General features: G+C 45.3%; 1 protein-coding gene across 2 annotated transcripts in view; it reads right to left on the bottom strand.

The window, feature by feature from the left end:
* Positions 1–914: 914 nt before the first annotated feature.
* Positions 915–19897, bottom strand: part of kirrel1b (kirre like nephrin family adhesion molecule 1b) — a 67426-nt gene continuing 48443 nt past the window's right edge. Inside the window, exons 5-15 of one of the 2 annotated variants that reach the window (XM_068571049.1) lie at positions 17843–17993; positions 17080–17185; positions 15602–15750; positions 14811–14938; positions 14228–14354; positions 13356–13456; positions 10022–10238; positions 8497–8604; positions 5725–5852; positions 5013–5087; positions 915–4692 (exon numbers count right to left, since the gene is read on the bottom strand). In XM_068571049.1, coding sequence (XP_068427150.1) covers positions 4033–4692; positions 5013–5087; positions 5725–5852; positions 8497–8604; positions 10022–10238; positions 13356–13456; positions 14228–14354; positions 14811–14938; positions 15602–15750; positions 17080–17185; positions 17843–17993 — 1950 coding nt within the window. In that variant the 3' untranslated portion in view covers positions 915–4032. Of the gene's footprint in view, positions 4693–5012; positions 5124–5724; positions 5853–8496; positions 8605–10021; positions 10239–13355; positions 13457–14227; positions 14355–14810; positions 14939–15601; positions 15751–17079; positions 17186–17842; positions 17994–19897 lie in introns of both variants that reach the window. The other variant, XM_068571048.1, reaches the window with a different exon arrangement.

Here is a 19897-nt window from a genome sequence, read left to right on the forward strand (position 1 = left end):
AAGTCTCCTTTTGTCAAAAAAAAAAGACAAAAGGCACAAAAACAAAGTATTTTTTCTCTCTTTCTCTCTCTCTATATACATATATAAGTATATATATATAGAGAGAGAGAGGCGGGTCTACTGGCAACTGATGGCCAAACCCAAAAGTTGCCTGTGCCGTATTTTTTCCCGCCATTTTTAGTTGTGGAAGGTGCGGCAGCGTTTGCTTGACACAATCAAAACCTTTCACACATTTTTTTGGGGTATTATGCTCATGATATCTGCTACGTGGCCAAAAACAATCAGTCAAACCCTAATTTCCACAGTCCAGTGGTCCTAACACATTGGTAATGGTATGGAGACACACACTCGCACACACACATAAACACGAGGAACACAAATGGCTGCTGCATTTGTTTGCCTGCTCAGTTGATCTTCGCTCAGTCTTTCAGCGCTCTCAAGGTACAAATCTAAACCCGAGCCTCTTCAGACGGCCTCGGCGCGGCGCCGAGCGGCGAGCTGCGCGTCTGGCCTGGTTCAAGCCCGGGTTGGCCTAGTTGAGACCGAGTTTTGGCTATTTGTGGCCTGGATGAGCAGTCGCTTTGGCCACAGACACACACACACACACACACACACACACACACACACACACACACACACACACACATGTCCTCTGGTTTTTTATTCTCGCTGGGTTGATTCATCAGAACCCCCCCTCCCTCCCTCATGTCTGATAAAAAACAAAATAAACACTGCATATAAAAAGTTCAAACACACTTTTTTTTGACCGCAGTCATTTCTCCCACCGGTGAGGTAACACCACAAAGTAATAGCAAGAAAATAAGATATAAAATACTGATTTTCAATGATGTCATGAAGGTCATGAAGCCGTATATATATATATATATATATATATATATATATATATATATATATATATATATATATATATATATATATATATATATATATATATATATATATATATATATATTCGCTCAAAACAGACTCCCTTCCCCCGTCATATACACACTAATGCGCGCTAAGATTGTTACGCCTGTACTCCATGTGATCAGCGTGGAGAACATTTGGAAGAAAGCTATGAGAGTAAGATTGATGTTTTTTTAGGGTTTTTTTGCATGAAAAGACAGAATCGAGCTCTTAAAGTGGAAGCTGGTCGGTGGCTGGTAATAATATGACACTCTGAGGTTCACATGAAGAGGGACGATGACCTGAAATATCAACTTCCAGATCCCTTTTTTTTATTTTTTACTGCTGACCCAAATCCAAAAATCCGATTTAACATATTTGGCTTATTGTCTTCCAGGTGTTTCTGCGCCTCTCCACCGTCAACAGATATAAAAAAAAGGTATTTTTTTTTTGCCTCCGTGTCAAATTGACTCATTCCCACGCAAGGTCGTAACGACATTTCCAGTCAGATGCAAAATACTGCACGGCTACAACTCTGTAAAAAGGCTGTAAAGAGGTAATAGTATGCAGCACCAAGGCTGTGATGACCATATAAATTTAAAAGGGTGCTCCATCTGCCGTTCTTCTCTCCATAACTACTCAAATGGTTTATATATATCGTGACCTTGGAGCTACAAGGTTCCATCTGATATTCTAATCGGACGCCGCGTGGCCGTGGATCCCTTTTCTCAAAGTGTTTATTCAAAATAGAGGGGCAATAAATACCGTTTTTTTACCGACTGCCCCCTTAGCACAGAATTAGCATAATATACTGTATCAGTGAAGGGTTGATAGGGCGGCTGATAAGTGTAAAGACTTAACGGTTACCTCTGGAGCCGCGGAGATATCCGGCTTCCCACCACTTTCAAAGACTTATGTGTGATTTAAAAGTGTTTTCCCGTTCTGTACAACTAAATAAACGTCTTGAAACTGAAGTTTTGCCAATAGTTTCAGTTGACGCAGTTCACTTTTAATATAAGTAAGGCTTCCTTTTGCAACTTCTTGCTTATAATCACTCATCAAACTCTTAATATCGGTTCATATTTGATGGTTCGGGACGCGAGCGCTATCCACACTGCTTCTGCAAGCTGATGGCGGCGTGCGTTTCGTTGCATCAGTAGAGGTCAGAGGTCAAGCAGCGACGCTTCAAACGCCGATCGTTATGAACCTGCGGGGGGTTAAAGGTCAAGCACGCACGTACCGACGCCGACACAACATATTGTGGGGGAAAAACAACATAAAACACCACCGCAGCTTCTGTTTGCAGTGAACGAACCAGTATACTTACATTTTAATGTACAAAGTACCACACCAGCGAGTAGATAGAACCCTCTGAAGCTTCATCTTGATATGTTAGACGACACGTCGTCGCTCACGCAGCTCAAAGTGAGCGCCTTCTCCATCCGCCATTTTGAATGTCGTCGTGGTTTTTTGGGGAAAAAAAGGCAGTCCGAAGTCAGAAGACCCGGAAGTCGGAGAAAGAGTTTCACACCAAACGTAAGGTATCCAGCGAGCAGATCTGCGCCCCCTGCTGGATATTTATCTTTTTTTTTTGGAATGAAGCTCTTCAAATTTGTCTATTTTAAGCCTACAACATCATCAAAAACACCGTCACCATCTCTTTCTACTCTTTTTGTTGTTTGAAAGAAACTCAAAACGTTTCCAATAACGATCACGTCGCCACGTACGCACATTAAAAAGTGAGTTTCACCCAAAACGCTGAACCTTTGGTCCACAACTCCTTATAAAAATACTATAAAATGTTTCTGAATGCCATTTTTTTCCTCCTCCTCTCCTCCCCCCAGACGTTTCGGTATATATAAACATGAAAAACAAAAAAATAACTAGTCTACTGTGCAAGTGAGAGAAACAACTTGAGGATGGATGAAGGGAGGAAGAGGGGGGGAGGTATCTTTTTGTACAAATTGCAGAAATCCGTGGGGTGAAAAAGCGCTTCCGCCGCACCTCGTATCACAAAATGCCGTCGACCTCAAGTGAAATGTGATGGAAATGCATCAGGATGATTTAAAACGAGCGATGAGGAGGAGAACGAGCGGAAGGAGACGCTTGCTACCAATCCTTCCTCTCCACGTACAAAAAAAAACAAACCCATCGGTCCAGAACCCGCTTCATTGTCCCGCTCTTTACAAAAGAAGACCTCCAATAGTTTTTTGCGTGTGTTGGCACGTCAGCACACGGGCACTCTGGTCGCTAACTGTACCACTTTAAAGAAGCTTCCCGTCCCACTTCACTCGAGGAAGATCTCGTAAGAAAAATGGCCACTGGGCAAGTTCGAGTGAGGAAAAAAAATGGATCGAAAAAGTGCCAAATATATATATTCATCGTCCAAGCTGCCCCGTTGCTGCAATACACCGAAACAAAGAAGTCTTTAAAGATCTGCGTGTGTGTGTTGTTGTTTTTTTTTGCAATAATGTGAGCGTCGAGAGTTCTGTCTGTACTGCATCGCACTGTGTAGGTTTGTACAAGGACATCACTTTTCAAATGACCCAAAAATCTCCATTTGCACTTATTTACAGAGATGGGGGAGGAAAGATTGATGCGGGGAGACGAGGCCGAGAGCACGGCGAGGACAGCGGGAAGCAGCCGGTTCCTCCTCCTCCTCTGCTCCTCCTCTGCTCCTCCTCCTCGGCTCCTGGCGCTCGTCTTCAAAAGTGCTCTTCTTCTTCTCTTCCGTCTCTTTTTCCTCTTGATTGTGACTCTCGCCCGTCGCTTCATTGTCGGAGCCTTTAAAACGCCGCACGCGCCGGAAAAGTCTGCGCAAATGTGTGAGGATGTCGCTTTGCACGTGTCGTCGTGTGTATTGCTGCGAACTGCATTGTGTGATAGATGCTAACTGCTGTTCATTGTTCCAAAGAGTGAACCGAGATCCCATGCACTGGCTGCCATGGAAGAAGAAGAAGAAGAAGAAGAAGAAGAAGAAGAAGAAGAAGAAGAAGAAGAAGAAGAAAAGAAAAAGGATTCTCAAATGTTAATGTATCTTTTATATGTTCATGTTTTATGTGTGAGCAGCTGCAAAAAGCAAGTCGAAGAGTGTGTGTGTGTGTGTGTGCGTGTGTGTGTTTCTCAAACATGAGTCTGCATCCGCTGTGTGTGTTTTTGGGAGTAGTCAGAGGGTGGAGACGAATACGAGAAGCGAGTGGCGGTTCCATACTGCCCCAGTCCTGTTTCCGGACTCTGTTGTCCCGGTCCCGGTCCAGGTCCAAGTCCCGGCCCCGGCCCCGGCCCCTGGCCCGTCGGATACATCTCGTAGGCCGGCCCTTCCTCTATGGGCGGAGCGAAGCCCATGCGGTAGCTGGGATACTGGGAGGGGTATCCGTAGTTGTCGTAGGCCAGCTGGGTCGTGCCGTCCAGCAGGCCGCAGTCCCCGGGGTAATCGCCGGGCGACTGCAGGGTCGGGTTGGGAGGCGCCTGCTGGCTCTGCGCCACCCTGGTGAAGGTGTTGAACTGGGCGTAGGTGCCGTGGGATATCCTGGAGGGCGGGCGGGGGTCGTAGCAGCCCGCCCTGGAGCCCGGCACCGCGCTGGGGTGAACGCTGCTGGCGCCGGCCGGCTGTCCGACGACGACGACGCCGGCGGCGGCTGCGGCTGCGGCGGCGGCGCCGGCCGGCGGTCCCACGCTCGGGTTGGGGCTGCGAAACTCGCCCTGGTAGTGGACGGCGCGGGACTGCGGGCGAGCCTCGTCGTGGGTGGTGGCTCGGACGTTGTAGTAGCCGTTGGTTGGATCCTGGGATGAGAGAGAGAGAGAGAAAATGAGTCGCGCTCTCAGTCACATGATGCCAGGACGTTGAGGAGTGATGGCGTGCTGGAGGTGCAGTGCACAATATGTGTGTGGACGCGACACTTTGTGATGCAACTTCCTTTGTGGGTTTCCAAAAGAAAAAAAAAAGGTGTTTTTGTTATGAAAACCAAGCTTTTAACTGCAGTGCAAACCTGAAACGAAACAGAGGAAATGGTCACTTGATGATATGACAATGACGACCACGGAGTTCACGACGTGCGACGCGTCGGCGTGCAGGATGAAGAAGCCGAAAAAGCCGGGCTCACCTTGAGCTCGTACTCCTCCCGGGTGTCGCTCTCGCTCCGGATGTCCTGCTTCAGGTCCATGTCGTCTTTGAACGGCTGAGTGGAGGGAGAGAGGGAAACAGAGGGCAGAAACTAAACCGTCAAACAACGAAACACACACACGGAAAGAAGGGAGGGCGAGAAAAAGGAGAGGAGGAGGAGGAAGAGAGGGAGGGGAGAGGAAAACAGAGTTTCAGCGTTTTCATCCCAAGAGAGAGGAAGATGAGAATCGGTTCGTCGGTTAAAACCGCTCCGACGGAGCCTCGCCGGTTCCACTGTCCGGGACATCGGGGGCTTGTAAAGGAACACAATGTTAAAGAGAGAGAGAGAGTGTGTGTGTGTGTGTGTGTGTGTGCATGAGTGTGTGTGTGTATTTGCAAGTTGTTCTGTGCCGTATCTTTCGTAACTTTCTTGTCCATCTCTATTTTCTTCATCTGTACTTTTTGTACAGTACAATATGTGCTTTCTTGGTTTTGGGTCAAGTGTGCATATTTTTTTGTATGTGCATTTAAAGGCAAGCCTAGGGTGTGTATGTGTGTGTGTGTGTCCTTGTGTGTGTGTATTTGTGTGTGTGCGTCAGCAGCCAAGTCGCCCTTTTTGAGACGGTGTATCTGCACATTTAAGCCCATTGACCCGTGCGCCTCCTCCTCCCCTCCACCCCCACCTTTGGGTGACTCAATGTGTGTCTACTCACTGAGTACATGGCCTTGACCATCCGCGTTGCCGTGGAGACGTCGGCCGCCTCCTCCTCCAGGCTGTGGGTCTCTTTGTTGACCGTCTCCACCTTGATGTCCGGCTTGCCGAGGGTGACGCCCCGGCGACCTGGAAGAGAAACAACACGACCTCTCGTCATATTCTGGGTCAAGATAAATGAATGCTTTTTTTCCCTATAGTCTATTTAATGCAGTTTTTCTTCTTCTGTCCCTTTTAAACTCGGCAGAATTCACCAGGAGGGAAGAAAGCGTGAGGAAACTGTACATTCCTTTGGCGTGAATATCGACTCGGAGGTCGTCGGTGTTGAAAATGAAGAATCATATTTTGTAGCAGATCGTTGTGTCAGAAGGTCTAATGATTGATGATTATGTCTCTTAATCCACGTTTGAGTTGGACTGAAAGCCATGAAAGTGTTTCTTTTCTATTTACATGGTTTAAAGGCCTGAGTTATGTTAACAGTAGAATTTCTGGCGCTTTCAAAAGGACATTGAGGGATCTCTGATAAAGCACGGAGTCTGTGTGTACGTGTCCTTCGCATATCTCAAAAGCCGTTCATCCGATTTGATTCACTTTTGTTGGGCGTGTTGCCGGCGACCCAGAGGAGCGCCGCGTCAAATTTGGTGCAATTTGGACGCGTTCAATTTAAAATAACCTTGATCGAAATCTGCACTTTTGGTGCCGGATGCCGGATATTGATAAAAAAAACACAACCAAAGACTTCTTCACCTCTCTGGACTCGATGAACGACAGAGCAGTAACCCCACAAAGTTGCACGCAGGCCTGTTCAAAATGGCCGCAAGCTACAAATAGGCCAGAGAACCCCCCCACGCCTCCTAGGGGTACTTTGGAGTACTGCAGGGGGCTCGTGAGACATTTTAAGAAGGTTGATTGTGCATAGTTCTTATAATAATAGGTTCAAACAAACAAATAAAGAAAATGTGAGTTCAATAAACCACATTTTCTGTTTGAATATTCCAATTTTCAATGCAATAACTTACGTTTTGCGCCGGTCATGTGGAACTGACTGAAATAGGGCATGTGAGTGAAAAAGCATTTAAATACTAACATTATATATTTTCTAAGTTTTTCAGAAAGTGATGAGAAAGCTTCAGCTAACATATATTCTAGTTTTCTCTTGATGTTTTTGTTTCTGTCTTGACCAAAAGCTGCACGCATAAACAGAAAGATTAGTAGCATATTCAAAGCAAGAGGGTGAATCTTCAGCCTTTTAAGCATAAATATGCCGGCAAATGTACACGTTTGTCTCATATCTGAACAGCCCGCAGAGTTATTCCTACATAAATGTCACGACAGTGATCTTATTACCGCGTAACCTCGTAATATTTCAGAAACACTTCCACCGCGGCTCAACTGTGAATGGAGTGGCGTCGCATTAGCATAAAGGGCTACAGCTGCGGAAAGTTAAACATGCGCGGAGGTAGAGATTAAACATATTCATGTGTCATTTCATTAAAAGGCTTTTACTTATGTAAAAACACGTTGCACTGCTTTCATTTCCTGGAAAAAAGATTTTATAACGCCGAGTAGAAAACATTTACAGACGATGAAACAGTTTCAATAGCCGAGCACTTGCGCGCATATCGAGATCGGAAGAATAATACAAATCAATGCTGGCTTTGAAGATTGATTATAGTTTAAGTAAAGAAAAGAAAAGTATGTATTTCTCTACGACTCGGTTGATGTATAATCACGTGGATGTGACATAGAAATGACACGTTTAAAGCCAATAAAAAAATCGTGTGGGTGTCAGACGATAGCCGGTGGTTTGTTCTCCGCGCAAACTGTTCGGACGTGATCGATCAATTCTGCTCTTCGACATGCGACCGGGGGAAACCCAGAACGCTTTCCGATACCGACACCTTGTCGCCCGCTGCCTCCAGATCCTGAGCATGAATGCAGCATCTGCTCACAGAGATTACGCCTCTTGTGTAACCCGAGATGGCGACACTTCTCATCTTAATCTATACACATCCCGAGCCGCGGCGCAGTCAATATTTGTCGACACGAGGCACTCTCTTCCTTTAAAAGCACCAGATTTAAATCAGCGAAGTCTTGAGCTGCAGCTTATCGGGGAGCCGCGCCGATGTTTGTTTGAGTTTCTGTTTACCAAACGGTATCTTCTTCTTCTTCTTCTTTTTTTGTGTGTCTGTAGTGGTTGTTATCAGCTCTGAACCAGAAAATATACTCTTATCCCCAGAAAATCCCTCTGGGGACTCTGCCAGTCACCTTCATTGTCTTTCCCCCGGTTCTTTATTTGCGCGTGGAGCCGCTGGAAAACCAAACAACTTAAAGACGCCGCTTGTTCTCAGCCCGCTCATAAATGCAAAATTTTGGATCGCGGTCAGCTGCAGAAATAACATATAGGAACGAATGCACTAAATACCCCTCACCCTAAAACGCTTTTACTATCTGCTCCGTTATTTATGTACTTTATCCGGTGCGCAAGCGGCATATAAACACACTTTATTAAAAATAATAATCGTACAATTCCATGTCAGTGGGATGAAAAGAGCACAGTAGGCGTTTTACGGCCGGTCGCCATATTACGATGAATATAAATTAATCTCATTTGAATAAAACGCCACACAGCTGGCACATGTTCCTTCCTCTTTTCTGAACGTGGAGAGGCAGAATGACAAGGAGGGTTGAGTGGATGAAGGAAAGCACACTGATGGACGCACACACACACACACACAGACACACACATTAGAGAACGACTGTGTTCACTCACTGCCTTTGCGTTGGCGGTAGAGGAAGAAGGCGAGCGCCAGCAGGAACATGAGCAGCAGAATGGAGGAGCCCACCGTACCGCCGGCGATGATGCCGACTGGAACAATATCTGCAAACAAACACCAGCGAGAGATTTGAAGGTTTGAGGGACAACTGCTGCAGAGAAACACACACAGATCCCGTGTCTTTTGAGCAGAAAGCGGCTGTCCTATAGCTTAAAACTGAATCTCTGAAGGCTGCGTGTATGTTGATAAGGCATGCAAGCCAGACAAAGCATAAAAACAGCTCTCTGTTTCTCTCTCTCTCTCTTCCTCAGAGATGTTTTGGTAGATTTTCTGAAGCCCGAAAGCCGAAAGAACAAGAGCCAGATAAGACCGAGACAGCATAAAGAAATCACTTTCTCAATGTGATGTGACACAGCAAGAAGTCCTCGCAATAAAACGCGTAACCATCCAGAATGGACTTATAACACTCGAGGGAGGGAGGGGCGGGAACATCTTGCTCAAGGGCACCTCAGTGTGAGTGGAGCCTCTTGCTCCGGGACATTTAAAGACACCGCGTTGAAGCTTTCAAAGACTTTCCTCAGACAATAGTCTGTTTACGTCGATGTGTGCCGGCTCCGTGTAGAAGTTTCCTTCTTCCCCGGCTTGTTGCCGGTGTATTGCAGCGGAGGACTGTGTGTTACGTCACCTGTGTGTTGGTACTTTAAAGGTCTAACAAACAAGATTGGAGCTGTGTTTGATTCGCGAAGGCAGAGGATCAACCACCGGGGTCCCGTCGACCCAGAGGAGCGTCTGAGGTGCATTCAAAACTGCTGTTTCCATTTAGTTACTCGCTCTGAATGGACTCGAGTTTCCTCTCTTGGTGGTCAGTTACTCTGGTGTTTATGTCTAAAACTCTTATTTTGAAAGGTGGGAGTGGTCCGCGTCTGCTTTTAGTAAAGCCACGTAATGATTACATTTCGTGTGACAACATTCAAACTATTTGCACCAAAAGGAATACTTTGATGTGAAGGCCTCGAGGAGCGAGAACGTTCACTTAGGGTGTGTTTAAGAAGAGGTCTGATGGGTCAAACAAGCACGGGAGGCCGCTGTTTGAGTCCCGTGGGTGACAGAAAAGGCAATATTGACTCATTTTAGCGTATAGTTTTCTTACATTTACTAACTTCTGCCTGTTAGGTAAAGAAAAGGTGAAAAAAAGGTGAAAAAACACACTTAAAAACGTCAAAAGCGACTGTTTGAAGAGTGTGATAGTGTCGGGCCGCTGACTAAGCGGCAGTATTATAAATGTTGGTAAAAGCTTTTTAATTATTAGTCAATTTCCAAAGAGTGTCACGGCCAATGTGTCGTTTTCCATGAACACTTTCATCAACTCCTAAAGCGGAGCAGCAACGGCTGACAGCAGCTCGATGCCGCTCTGCTCTCGCACGACGATGAACGCCGTCAAACACCACGTCCTCACTGACCGCCGCGCGCCACGCCGTCATATTCAACCGCCGCCATCGCCGTTGTTTTGTCTCGCCGTACCCGTCTCCTCCAGCGTGATGATCATGGTCCCGGGTCCGAAGGCGTTCCAGGCGGTGCAGTTGTACGGCGAGTGGAAGTCGGACTCCATGACGTTGTTGATGGTGAGGGTGGAGACGACGGCCCCGCCCTGGGACGGAGGTTTGCTCTGCTCCACGGTGTACCGCTCCATCAGGGTGCCCTTCTCCTTCTCCCACACGTTCTCCTTCCACGCCCAGACCTGAGAGAGAGCGGTTTAGATGTGTTGTATCCTCTCTCGTGGCCTGAGATCCTCACGAGAGGCGTCTCAACCCACCTGATTACCAAAGAGGGGTTTGGAGCTTCCTGTCGAGTGTCTCGGGTTAAAGTTACCTCGAAGGAACCTTTAACTCAGTGGTTCTCAAACTGTTTCTGTCTGTCACACTTTGAAGGAAGCAAAGTGTTCGGCCCCACCGGCCCAACAACTTGGGAACAAAATGGTCCAACTTTCTGAGACTCCTCCTTCCAGATTAAAGAAAGAAATCCCTTTTAAGTAAACCAGATCGCTCCATCTGACAAGAACTAATAACATGTGCAATCACTTTGTTAAAACAATGCAAATAAAGTTATATATGTGCAGAAAATAACTAATAATTGGCAAAAAAGATGACCAAGGAAGCCGGTTGGATCCCTGTTTCTCCCCATAGTTTCATGTTGAAGTGTCCTTGAGCAAGGCACTGAAGCCCCAGAGCTTCACAGCAGCACAAAGCTCCTTCATTACTAAGGATGATGGGTAACATGCAGAGAATAATCCCCCCACAGTGGGATTAATAAAGGATTCTTAAAATAAAATAAAAAGAATCTGCATCTCCCCCCGCGCCCCACCTGTAATACCTCCGCGCCCCACTAGAGGGTGGCGCCCCACAGTTTGAGAACCACTGCTTTAACGGGTTATGAAACATGTATCTGTGCATATCGGATGCCTCTACGTGACCTACATGAGTAAAGGAGACCAGCAGCCACAAGCTAGCTCGGCTAGCTCGGCTATCGCGCTCGTCATGAAATGAGACACAGAATTGAAGTTTAACCTTTAACCTTCAACCAAAGCTTGTCTCAATTTCATCTCTTTGCTTGTGACTGTTTCTTTCGAGTCTTTAATTGCTCTTTTTTCATCCACCGACACATTCACCAGCTCTATACTTTTATATTTCCTTTGACGTGCTGTCGTCGTCCCTCTTTGTGAGTTGTACAGATTTCTGTAAATGCGTTTAAAAGAGTGTTTTTTTACGGTTGTATTCACGCGTGCTCGTGACCAATTGGTTCAAGGCAGAGAGGACTTTGCAGGCGAAAGTGTTTTTTTCAATCTCTGCATGTGTGATCTGCCGCTTCAAAAGGATTGCATTAAAGCGGTTCGGCAGGTTTACGTCCATTTAGAACTCAGATAAGATCAAAGCGAAATCTGTACACTAAAACATTTGCAAATCTATAAATCTGTTCGTAATCAACACGGCGGGAAAAGTCCTTCAAGCTGGTTCGGAGCCGCAGTGATGAAGACGCAATTTCCAATATGTTTAATTTGTTTGATTTTATCTAAACTCCACTTCATACAGCTGCAATAACCCGATTCCCCCTCGGGGATCAATAATGCTAATTTCACATTATCTTATCTTATGTGGTATTAACAACAATCGACTCATGCACACACACACACACACACACTGATATATATATATATAAACACAAGTAAACACTCAGCAAACAGATGGTGTTAAAAGTTAAAGGAGACTAAAGTGAGTCTGGGAAGGAAGAAGTACATTTTAAGCAAAAACAAATTATATTCTCACACCTTAATAAATATGTATTTTTTTTCTTATCCTGGTGCAGTGTGTGTCCAATTAAAGTTTTCTGGCCAGGAAAAGAAAGATGCTTTTTCTCCCAAATAAATCGGAATAGACACACACACACACACAAAAAAAACTCAAGCTCCATTTTCTACTTAAAATCTGCTGAGGTAGAAATTTTAAGGGGTATTAAATATGGAGCATGATGATATCAAATATACATAGAGCCATATGTTAGGCTAATGTACCTTTTAACCTGTTTAAAAAAAGAAGGAGAGGGAGAAATACAAAATAAAAAACACCGAAATCTGCTTTTTAAAAATTTTCTGCGTTGATCCCGCCCCTTAAAAAAAAAAAAATCCTCACAATGATTTTATAGCAGCAACTCTGTCTGGATTTCTGTCTCTCACTTTCTCACATTCTCATTGCCTCTATTACCACACACACACACACACACACACACACACACACACACACACACGCACACACATTCATACTCCATATTTCATAAGTCCTTGTGTCTCTGCATTAAGCCGAGACTACAATGTCGTATCACATTATACGCTCTGAGCTCTCTGCCGGTACGGCGTGTGTATGTGTGTGTGTCTGTGTGTGTGTGTGTGTGGTGGGTCTGAAGCTTCCTAAAAGCTCTGATTTCTGTCATGTCGGCGCTGCACAATTGGATAATTGACGCTGAAAGGTGCAGAATTGTTCTCTCCCTCCATCTCTCTCATTCCAGCCTTCAAAAACTCAACCGTACGCCGCGACGCTTTTTCCTGGTGATTTGCGAGCATAACGGCCTTTTTTTTATTTTATTTACTCTTTTGTATCGGATACCGTGACGCTTTTTTTAACTCACATAATGCAAAGACACTCTCCATTGATCGAGCGTCGCACTCAGAGACTCTAAAGGAAAAGGCCGCGAATGAAAAACACTGCGGTTACGGCACATTCGCGAGGATATTCCATTACAGCCAATCTGCGGGAACCATTTCTTAGAGAGAAAAAAGATGGTTCCCACTTTGCGAGGGGGTCGCTGAATTGGAACGGTCTTGGCTGGTTGCTCCAATTCATACGAACATCGAGATAGTGCGGACGCCCGCGCTGACAATTTCATGGCGGAGATAACTAAAACACCATCAAGTATCACGAGACGCCGCGCTCTCCCTTTTCTTTGGTGACTTCTTGACGCGATACCCGCTGCACACTCCCAGCATTCCCGTGTCGTGCGTCTCTCCTCCTTTTCATTTTCAAGCAGACACCGCGGCAGCTGTTTCTGATGAGTCACACCTTTCCGCCACAGAGGAACAGATTGTTCTCGCAGACTCGTGACACAGTCGAGGAGAAGGGGGGAGGGGGGGGAACAATGGCACTCGTGCAAATCGTTAAGCTCGTAAAAAACACACAAGCGAGCGAGAAGACGGAGAGAGAGAGCGGAAAAGCTGTCTCGCGGTCGAGGGAGGCGCCGTGATCGTAGGCGGCGGGGAGATCAGGATGTGAAAAAAAAAGATTACAACTTCTCCAAAGGATGGACTTACGATCTTATCGGGTGGAGGGGTGCTGGCGATGTAACACTTGATCTCTCCTCGCTCCCCTCTGACGGAGTACTGGACCGAATCGCTGGAGATGATGGGGGGGCCTGAGCGAGGAAGAGAGAGACACACAAAAGAGAGACACAAAAGAGGATCAGAAGGTTTTTGAAAGTGCACGTACATGCTGCATTCAGATAGAATCAGGTGGACCGGGTGGTATTTTAGTGGACGATGAAATGAGGTGAGGAAACAACCGATAAACTGGAATTTGCGGTGAGATTATTGTGTGTACGAATCACGTTATGTACCCTTTCCCATAGGAGAAAACACACAGTTCCTTTAACGTGATCCAGTCCGCTAAGTGAACGAGTGCTAACCGCGCGTATCCGCTAGCTCACGCAGCTCAAGGACGAGCCAGTGAATGTCACACTTTGTCCGTCGGCGGAGATTTAAGGGGGCATTTGTGAACTCGCGTTTCGCCATTGTGTTCTTGGTGAATCCCTTTTTTTTTTTTGATTTATTAAGTAAGATCCGGTCTCTCGGGGTGGGGGAGAGGGAGAGAGAGTTTTGACATTGAAATGTTGGCTCCGGGCCCGTTTCAGGGGATGAAACATTAGCAGTGGGGTTTGGGTCAGGCTTGGGCTTGAATGAATTAGGCTGGTTTCCCATAATGCACTGCCCTCTGTACACCCGCTGGCTTTCGGCAACACGACCGTGATGTATAGATTATAGATTCAACGCATCGTGGAGGCTTCATAATTCAAACGTTTGACACAGAAGCAACGCTTTCCAGTGTCTAAGATCTGTTCACCACGTTGTATCCTTATATAACATTTGCTGGTATTCATATATGACTTGCAGAGTAATTAGTAACTGACCGTTGACGGTGAGCGTAACCTCAGTCTCTCCGACGCCGATCCGGGGCACGATGGCCTTGCAGACGTACTGGCCGGCATCGGCCTGGCTCACTGACTTCAAATACAGCTGGTTGTTGTTGCTGAGCACCTGGACACACACGAACAAGAAGAGGTACGCACAATAAGCCGGAGAGCAGCTCCGTAAGTGTGGGTGGAAACAGACAGACCGCAGACTGGAGAGGGAGGGGAGATCCATATTTAATTCATAAAACATGTTGATTTACTCAGCAGGCTCCATTAGTTTTTTTCCCCGTCTTTTTCTGAACTTGTTCGGCATGAATAAAAGATTTTAAGATATGAAGACGGAGTCCCGCTCCTCATAGCCGTGTGCTGTACAACTGAGCAAACATTTATGAAGTCTGGGTCATTGGAAATTCATTTAGATTGGGATTGGGTTTTTTTTTTCTTCTGAAGGGTTTAGACCGTAGTTCTCGAAATGCGATCTACTCCAACGTGCTCAGAGTTCCTCATCACATCCAAGCATGCGACATATTGAAAAGCAGGGTTCGAGGTCAAAGGTCAAGGGTCAGCGGTTCGTTCTCACCATGCTGGAGCCCTTCTTGGTCCAGGTGAGGGTGAGAGGAGGGTTCCCGGACCACTTGCAGTTCAGAGTGACGTCAGAGTCCACGTCGACCGTCACCGGCCTGGGCTCCACGACCAGGATCGGGCCGACTGGAAGAGAAGAAGAGCGTTAAAACTCTCCTGTACGCAGACTCGTGTAGCCCTTTAAGCCCCAACCTTAACCTTAACCCTGATCCCTAATCCTATTTATAGTGTTCAGAGGTTGTACATGGGGGTTATGTATTATTATAGCCCTGGTTTTAATGATAATTTGATACCTAACATGGTTACCATCTTTTTTTCTTGATTTGTACCTTGTGACCTGATATAAAAGTTGGGCTCAAAGAGGAGAGACTTGATGGCTGAAATGAATGAAATACTAGAAAAAATAATAATAATTGAGAATACATTGTGCCTTGAATTTGTATAAGAAGCCAGACATGTTTTAATACATTTTCCTCCTCTTTAAGTTATATATTGTTAAAAATATATATTTTTCTTTCCTTTTCTGATTTTGCATTTGTCACATTTCCTTATTTTTTTAGTCTGAACATGTTACGTTCCTAGTATATTTACATATAGACGTTGACAATAGATGCCTGTTGGATTGAATTGGACTGCCTGAGAGAAGAGATTATACAGTAAACAACACAGTAATACCAGGCATAGCGGCAAAATAAATACGCCGCGGCTCTTAAAACAAATATAGACGCTCGAGCGCATGAATATCATCGGAGTCCCCACTCGGCTCGGCAGTGTTTGCGCTCCACTCACAGTGCACGTCCACCAGGATGCTGACGTTGGTGCTTCCCACCACGTTGAACACCTGGCAGGACACGGGCTCGGTGAAGAAGGAGTGATCCGCCGTGGTGACGAACACGCTCTCCCTGGCGCCCTCCAGCAGCACGCCACCTTTTGCCCACCTGGCCGGAGGAACATTTTCAAAAACCATTGTCAAAAACGCATAATAATAAGGAATAAGTGGTTCACACTTATCACACGACCGTTTAAAAGCTATTAAACTAACGCTTAAAAAATGCTCCGTGTCAAAACCCGAAGGAATGATAGCGAGCTAAAAAAAAAAGCATTTCTTTTCATCTCTGTTATCCAGATATATAGCTCAAAAAGCATATAACCGTATTGCACATCTGCCATGAGATGACATTTTAATATACGCTCAATAGGCTTAGTGCCTAAGTGCCTGGCGGTGCTCCCACACTGGGACCCTCTGGTGGAGTCTCAAACCTCAGATTAAAACCGCCGCGTTTAAGTCCAGCGTTTAGCAATTTCAACGCTTCAGCGCTGTCACTTAAGATTAAAGTCAGTGTTTAATTGTTTAACTGTTCAATACTTCCACTAATTCTGTTCCGCAAGCAGAAAATACAATTCGGGATCGCCTCCAGACGGCGGTGACAAGCAGATTGTGATGAAAGGAAAGAAAATCTATTGACATTGAACAATACGGCAACTGGTGTGGGACTGCAGGTATCAAATGAAACAGTGTCGCTAAAAAACACAATGATCAAACTTAACTGGACACAAAAAATGCTGTCAAAGTTAGTAACACATTGATTATTTGATATTAAAGTCAATTGGAAGAAAAGTGCATGCATTAAACATTTATTCAAGTTTCTGAGAGTTTGGGCTCGCTCCAACGTCCAACTGTGTGTAGCTAACGTAGCAAAATGCTGTCGAATCAATTGCTAAAATGGCTAAATTATGGCAAGCTGGCTAATCTTAGCGTCCTTGCTTGCTAATAATCCATGATACAAATGTCAAAATAAATGTGTTACAGTAAAAAGCAGAAATGTGTCATCATGAATGACGGCTCTCTCACTAGCCTCTACTAGCAAGACAGAGGCATTCCACAAGCTAACTTTAAGCTAAATTAGCTTAGCCAACTTTAAAGTAAGTTAGCTTAGCCAGCTAGCTGTATCTCAGCATGGCTCTTTGGTTGCTTCTTGAAGTTAGCTCATAAAAGTAATTTTCAAATGGTAAGCTAGTAAGTTTCATGAAAACACAGGACACAATAAACTAAAGGAATATTACAGATAACGTTAAGCTAAATATGATATATGATGTTAATGCTATGTCGCTGTAGACCAATCCCCAGGACGCTGGCTATCGCCTCTGCACCTCAGAACATGTGCACGACTCGTTGACTCCAGATTGCTTTATTGTAATTAACAACAGGATTTTCTGATAATTACATATTGCTTGGAGACACATTCTGGTAAAAATGTAATCCAGACCTGACGCCAATGATGGGGGGGTTGCCGGTGGCCTGACAGGTGAAGGTGACTCTCTCGCCCTCCAGGACGGAGCGAGGTTCGATGGACAGGGTCACCATGGGAGGGTCTGCACAGGGAGAGATACATATTTAATGCAGAACCGAAGATAAACTGAATCACTGTGGCGCTTCAGCTGTCCCCACGCAGCGAGAGGATTGATTTCCCCGCACAAATAAGTCCCAACAAATGATACATTTCACACTGAAATCTGGTATTTTAAAACATCTCCTTCTCTACGGCGCTCTGTAGCGACGCAGCTCTGGTTCTACATCTACAGTCACCGCAGTTATTCTCCCAGTAATTACTAACGACACCGGGCTGGAAAAACACATCAATCTTCCTGATTGAAAATTCAAACTGCAGTTTGCTTGTGAGCAAGCGGTTCCTTATTTCTCCAGGGACACGATTAAAATCTCTTATAGCACCAAAAAGTATCAGGTTTTCCAGATGTTGACGAGCATCAACTCGCTCCGGGGGAAAATCTGCGGCTCCGAGGACGGCGCCGAATCAATGCAAACCGCTCAAATCAAACCTGGAACCGGCCCAAGTTTGAGGAAAAAAAGCTGAAAAAATGGTGGCTGTAAATTTAAATACGCGGCATATGTGTTGTTCTTTTGCTTGTAGTTACTTTGATAAGTGCTGAGGGCAGCTAATTAAAACGACAGAGTGATTTCTTTCTATGAGCCAGTTGCATCTACGCACGTCGGGAAAAAGAGCAACTCACGGTGGACGTTGAGGGCAACAGTTGCTCGTTTGCCCATCGGCACCGCCGGGTTGCTGGCAACGCAGGTGTAGTTGCAGCTGCTGTCGGTGTCGACCGGCGTGATGGGCAGGTAGCTCCTGGTGGTCACCCTCTTCCTGTCTGGCAACACTTCCTGTTCAGGAAAGAAATAGGAAGCAAAGAGAAGAGGATGGTGGAATTTATGAAGGGGTGCAAACAGAGGAAGATCAAAGAGGAGGAGGAGGAGGAGCGCAGTGGATGAGGAAGGACGAAGCAGGCAAAAAAAAGAGGAAACGGGGAAATATCAAGGGAGAAGAAAGAGAGAAGAAAGGGAGGAGAAAGGAGAGAGACATAGGGGGTTAGCAAAGGAGTCAAGGGAGTCAAGGAAGAAGCACAACATGGAAATAGAAATCTGGAGTTGGAAATATAATTTTACATTATTTTTTTTAGATATGATGCGAGAAAGAAAAAGTAAGTTGGAAAGTGCAAAGGAGCTTAGAGGAGAATCTATGTTCTTGGAATTTAATCGTCATAATTCAGATGTTTAATGTTGGTTCAGAGATAAAACTCATCGCTACAAAATGTTCTGACAATGACAGCAAGAAGTTCAGCTTCACGAGGACACTCGACCTCGCACGAACAATTACAGCCGACTACGAAGGTGAAACATAAAAGAAACCAGAAATGAGGTTATTTGTCACTTTTATATAATTTAGATGAAATATGTATTTGGGTTTTGGTTATTAAGACAGAAGAGGGTTGAGCGATGGGACACTGCTCACAGTTTGACAGTTTATAGATTGAAGGGTTTCTCAATTGCGGCAATCATTGACGGGTGGATCGACGATGAACGGTCATTCTCAGCCGAAGCATAAAGTATAAATATGTTTTATTCACCACGAGAAATTCCAGTCACGATGAATTCAGGAGGTGAGCTGAGGAGGAGGAGCTTAGCAATGCGGCTAAAAACCCGTCAAGACAGTTTGTGCGGCCTCCACAGCTGCGTGGTCAGTAACGCAATAACATAAGAGCAGCATGTAATATGTATGAGCAGGTGTGTGTGTGTGTGTGTGTGTGTGTGTGTGTGTGTGTGTGTGTGTGTGTGTGTGTGTGTGTGTGTGTGTGTGTGTGTGTGTGTGTGTGTGTGTGTGTATGTATGTGTGTGGTGGGAATAAAACTGTCTGCAAGAGATGTAAAAACATCTGTGGGTGAGTCAGTGTTTGCTGTTGCTTTTGTGTGCATATGAAAGCACGAGTGTGTATATATATGAGTGTGTGTGTGTGTCTGTGTGTGTCTGTGTGTGTCCACGCTTGTAGGCATAATTTGATGTGTGTGTAGGAGAATATACAGGAGTGTGAATGTGGGAGAAAAGAGAGCAGAATATATCACTGTGATCACCAAGTATGTTCCTGTCTAAACATGTGTGTGTGTGTGTGTGTGTGTGTGTGTGTGTGTGTGTGTGTGTAGTGGGGACCTGGACAAGTTTTTGCTGGTTCTGACTTGTTTGAGGGTTGAGAATCGGTTTCAGGGTTCAGGATTGGGATTATATTTCGGGTGAGGGTTCGAGGGAAGCGTTTAGTTGAGATTGGTTACGGTCAGGATAACAAGCCGGGGATTACACGATGTCATTGAGGGGTCCTCACAAAGATAGAAGAACAGAGATGTGTGTGTGAGAGAAAGTCTGGGTTGGTGGATTAATTAAATATGTCTTGGATCTGTCCATGTTTCAAGTTGTGTCACGACCATGAAAAAAAAAAAAAAGCGGGAATAGAGTCTGATAGGAAGGAAACGCAGAGACGAGGCAATTAAAACAATCTCGGTCTTAATTGGATCGGGTCCAGATTGTGATGAAGATGCGATTATGATCAAGACATCTATTTATATAAACGAGTCCAGGGTCCCAGTAACCCAGTGGGAATCAAATCTGTCACCTCATGAAAGCACGAGTAGCTCTGCAGGTATTAAGAGCTTTTATACAAACTCCACTGCTTTTAATTCACCTTTTAAATGATCTTAAATGTAGACGAACCAAAAGGACATCATGTTCTCATAATCCTA

This window comes from Clinocottus analis, unplaced genomic scaffold (assembly GCF_023055335.1).
Source record: "Clinocottus analis isolate CAN_PGR_092001 unplaced genomic scaffold, fCliAna1.0.p SCAF_11, whole genome shotgun sequence".
Taxonomy (NCBI): domain Eukaryota; kingdom Metazoa; phylum Chordata; class Actinopteri; order Perciformes; family Cottidae; genus Clinocottus; species Clinocottus analis.